At 41.4% G+C, this 4,877-nt stretch overlaps 1 protein-coding gene across 1 annotated transcript; it reads left to right on the top strand.

Annotated features, from left to right (window-relative positions):
* The first annotated feature begins 1,390 nt into the window (after positions 1-1,390).
* LOC109861140 lies at positions 1,391-2,593 on the top strand. Its single transcript, XM_020440654.1, has one exon. It carries the CDS (start codon positions 1,391-1,393, stop codon positions 2,591-2,593), a length of 1,203 nt encoding a protein of 400 aa, XP_020296243.1.
* Positions 2,594-4,877: the final 2,284 nt, after the last annotated feature.

The raw sequence follows: 4,877 nt of genomic DNA on the forward strand, positions 1-4,877 counted from the left end.
GAAAAAGCGAAGCGTCAATACGATAAAAAGACAAAAACGGCATCTTTCAAAATTGGCAATAAGGTCCTGCTATATGATGAAACATTGAGAAGGGGAAGGTCAAAGAAGTTGGAATCACTATGGGTTGGACCGTACGAAATAGTAACAAAAATTTCAGACGTTACATATACAATAAAAGCAAGAAGACGCACACAAAACGTGCATGTTAACAGGCTAAAAGCCTTTATAGAAAATTAGATAAAAAAAAGAAGTACTTACCAATCCGCTTCACTCCGAGTCAGAAATAGTTACAACGGAAGGATCGGGCGACAAGGGGGGACCCAGGCACACCACGTCGGGATCTGGAGAGGCCGGGGAATAGTCCTTTGGCTCCGGGGTTACCACCTCATCCTCGGAGTCGGTGACCGTCACAGTGACGATTGAAGATGACACGGACGGCTCCGGCAAGGCAGAGTCGTGGTCCTCAATGTTGATATCCGCAGAGTCTCGGAGCACGACAATGGTAGCCGCGCTCGTAATACTGACCCGCGAGTCACTGTCACTATCACCATCACTCACAGTTTCACAGGAGTTGGCCTAGTCTTCACCTCCAAATTGAAGACCGAGCCAACAAGTAACACAGAGGGACCCGGATGGTCGACCCGCGCATCCGTATCAACTACATAAAGATGCCATTGTTAAGATGTGTATAATAACAAAAATTAATAAAAAAAAAATTTTTTCCGTTGTTCGCAAAGGCTGGCGAAGAACTAACTCGGTGGTGAAGTGTAAAGTTTCGAAAAATCCGTTCCGAAAGAAAGGGGAAAGTAGAGAAATTCGCGGTTTAGCATAAATTTGACACCAGAAATTAAAATTAAACTCGAATGAAATCGTAGTCGAGTCAGTTTACTCCGCGACTAAAGTGAAATATGTATAGGCAACACAGCGTAGGAATACGACGTTGCAGGAAATAATGTAAATATTATCTTACAAGATAAAAATTTTACTGTTTAAAATTGCCGTATGTAATGCGTGGGATGGGACCCAAGGACAAGAATTCAGGATTCAAAGGTTCCAACATAATCCTGGCATATATTTCGAAAAACAGGGCGAGATGTACCGTTCTTCCAAGGAAAGGAAGCTCGCAATAAGACTAGACGTAACTTCTATATATAGTAGGCTAGAACAATTGCAGAAAATGTTGGATAGTTCTAGAGATTTGTGCGACAATGAGAAGATATTTAGTAATAATAAGGAGTTCTGCGACAGTTTTTCTGGCGAGTTACGGCACAGGAAATTCAAGGTCAGTACGTTAGTAGGAAGAATATAAATGATAGTAGGAACATCGACGCGCAGTCGGAGGGGACTAGTGAACGCAGTCGGTTCCGTGGCCAAAGTGTTATTTGGCACTATGAATGCAGAAGACGAGAAAATGATCTCGGAGCAGCTGCAATTGATAGGAAGTAAACAGGCCGTGTTGCAGCATACTATAAAAACTCAATTACAAGTAGTTAATGCCACGATTGCTCACGTAGACGACGTAGAAAATATTCTAGAAAGAAATGAGAATAAGCTGCGTGAAGCAGTAGAGAAAATAACTCAGAAAGTTGATGACTACGCACAACAACAAGAGCTGAGGGACTATTTCCTTGAGCTGGGCAGTTTACTATCGGAAATGGAACTCGATGCCGAAGGAATAATTGAGTACGTTACCGACGTGCACACTAAATTTGCAAAATTAGAAGTGGTGCCACTAGAGCAAATTATACATAGCCTGAAGGAGGCGAACAATCAGTTCATGCGAGACCTGCGTTTTCCTTTTGCTGTGATTCTAGAAAACTGGTTAGAAAGTAAAAGGTTTGTCACGGTTAGTGTCTATTGCAAGGACTCAAATATATTTACGGTTGTTAAGTTTCCATTGATCAATTCCGGTAGTTACAATGTGTACAGGGTAATACCCTTACCAGTACATGAACGGGACAACGTATTCGCGGCGGTGCGAGTCAAGCACCCGGTAGTAGCGATTGACACAAATCGTCAAACGTACTTTATACTTAGTGAAACACAGTGGAATAATTGTATAAGCGTACAAGATCATTATGTGTGTAAAAATGTGGATTCAATGTATCGATTCTCGCAGGGAACGCCCTGCGAGTTACAAATGTTTGTAAACGAGGATGGTAAATACGAAGACTGTGAAATCGACCACATGGTTTCTAACCAAACTATTTGGGTACGATTAACAAAGGCGCGCGTATGGTTGTTCTCAATTTTGAAAAAAGAAACTTTGCGGGTTACGTGCGAAAATAAGTCGGAAAGAATAGAGGTCATATCCGGAGTCAGAGAAATAGAGCTGCCGGAGCAATGCGAGTTGACCACAGCAAGTATCATAGTGCGAACTAATCAAGTAGTTAAGGGCGTAGGAATAAATACGTTCTTACCGCGTTTTAATATCACGGCACCAAGAAAAAGGGAACATGTGAATAATAACGGCATGGAACTGGAAGACGTAACACGGAACAAGGTGCAGTTGCGACGCAACTTACGGAAGAAAATGATCTTGCTGATTACACGTTTTATAAGCAGCCGCACTTTATTCTTCCGACTTTGGTAAGCGTAACCTTGGGTATTGTTACAATCGTGAGTTTCTGTTTTTAATTACGAAGGAGGAAACTCCAAGAAAGACGAGAAATGTTCAGTCTTCGGGATCTAAAGCCAAGTACTCGACAGATCGGGCACGCGGTACCCGAATTTTAGTGTAATAAGCGGAAAATGGCGATACATTTTCCTTCTTTCAAGAAGGGGAGAAATGTTGTGAAATTTAGTGAGGTTTAGTTTAGTTTCGTACGGGCCATTGAGCAATTGCGGGAGGTACGCGTCATTGCTCAATCGACCCGAATTTGTTTTAAAAAGGTAACAAGCAGCATTTCCTCGTAAATAAAATCTGCTTGTTAAGCGTAATATTAAGTAGAATACAGACGCAGCACGCAATGTCAGCGGCATACGTGCAGTAGCAATTAGGTCGCTGAGTTGCTGAGTGGACACGATCGATCCCTTTAAAAGATTAATCGCAAGCAACGACAGACAGATCGTGAGTAGCTGTTGAATACTGTGTGGCTCCGAGTCCATCCGGAGAGTTTACCGCAGTATAGCAACGGCTAGGTGCCAGTGTAAAGCGTGCGTTAACTGTACAGAATATAGTAATAAACTACGCCAGTTTATATTACAAGAATCTTATTCTTCACCGAAGTCCTTCATCTTCCCCGATCACAACAAACCATTCGCAGCAGATGATATAAAAGTTCGCGATCATTGTCATATAACCGGTCGGTACAGAGGTCCCGCGCACTCCAACCGCAACTTAAATTATAAAGATTCACACGATATCCCAGTAATTTTTTACAATATATCCGGTTACGATGCGCACTTTATTATTAAAGAGGTTGCAACTGCGTTTGAAGGAAAAGTTACAGTTCTCCCTATTAACAAGAAGAGATATATATCCTTTTCCAAAAACATGACGCAACCGGAAAAAAACACTTACAAAAGTCAACCAATATATATGAATTGCGATTCATTGATTTGTACAATTTTCTCAGCGCTAGTCTCGATAAACTAGCATTGTTTCTTCATAAATACAAGTTGAAAATTGTACAATCACAATTCAGAAATTCATCCGTCGAAAACTTTGAATTATTAACGCGTAAAGGGATCTTGTCATACGAATACATAGACTGTGTTGACAAGTTGCAAGAGCAGCGTTTACCACTGCGCAAGTCATTTTACAGTTCTTTGACCAGTGAAACGATATCTTAAAGTGAATATGCACACGCTGTATACATCTGGCAACGATTTTCTATACGTACATTAGGTGAATACAGCGATTTATATTTGAAAATTGATGTTTTATTATTGGCCGATATATTTGAGAATTTTCGAGAAAGTTGTATTTGAAGTTACGGATTAGATCTCGCGTATTATTTTACTTTACCCGGTTACACATGAGACGCTATGCTGAAACACACAGGCATAACGTTCGACCTGCTCACAGATGTTGATATAGTTATGTTTATCAAACAGGGTATACGCTGTGGTCTTAGCCAGTGCAGCACAAGATACGCGCACGCTAATAACAAGTACATGCAGACATACGACTCATCAAAACCAACGTCGTATCTTATGTACTTTGATATAAATAGCTTGTACGGCTGAGCAATGTGTCAGCCATTACCGTATGCCGCATTCCAATAAGTAGACAACATCTGGAGTGTCGACGTGATGTCTGTGACAGCAACCTCAGGTATTGGTTACATCTTTGAAAGCAACCTCGAGTATCCTCGCAAACTGCATGACGCGCACGTTGACCTACCGTTCTGCCCGACGCGCGATAAGCCGCCTGGCACGCGACAGGAGAAGCTGCTCGCAACACTACACGATAAATCGCGTTATATTATTCACTATCGTGCCCTGCAATAATGTGTGCAACACGGTCTTTGTATTACAAAGATCCACCGCATATTACAATTTGCGCAATCTCCGTGGCTTCGCAGTTACATCGAAGTAAACACACAATTTCGAACGCTCGCTACCAACGACTTTGAGAAAAATTTGTACAAATTGATGAATAACGCAGTGTTTGGTAAAACTATGGAAAATGTGCTGAACCATGTAGACGTAAAACTCGTAACAAAGAAGGATGGAAGATATAGTGCGGAAGCACCAATCTGATCTCCCAACCAACTTTTTATAGTCGAATCGTCTTTTCTGAAAATTTTATTGCGATTGAATTGCGTAAACTCGAAGTGAAATTCAACAAACCGATCTACGTAGGAATGTGTCTATTAGACATATCTAAGACGTGTTTGTGTGAATTTCACCACGATTACATGGCACCTCTG

This window comes from Pseudomyrmex gracilis, unplaced genomic scaffold (assembly GCF_002006095.1).
Source record: "Pseudomyrmex gracilis isolate BER0280 unplaced genomic scaffold, ASM200609v1 scaffold_598, whole genome shotgun sequence".
NCBI classification, from domain to species: Eukaryota; Metazoa; Arthropoda; class Insecta; order Hymenoptera; family Formicidae; genus Pseudomyrmex; species Pseudomyrmex gracilis.

Coding starts and splice junctions, on each gene's coding strand:
- LOC109861140 (XM_020440654.1), top strand. CDS start 1,391: ATGAATGCAGAAGACGAGAAAATGATCTCGGAGCAGCTGCAATTGATA.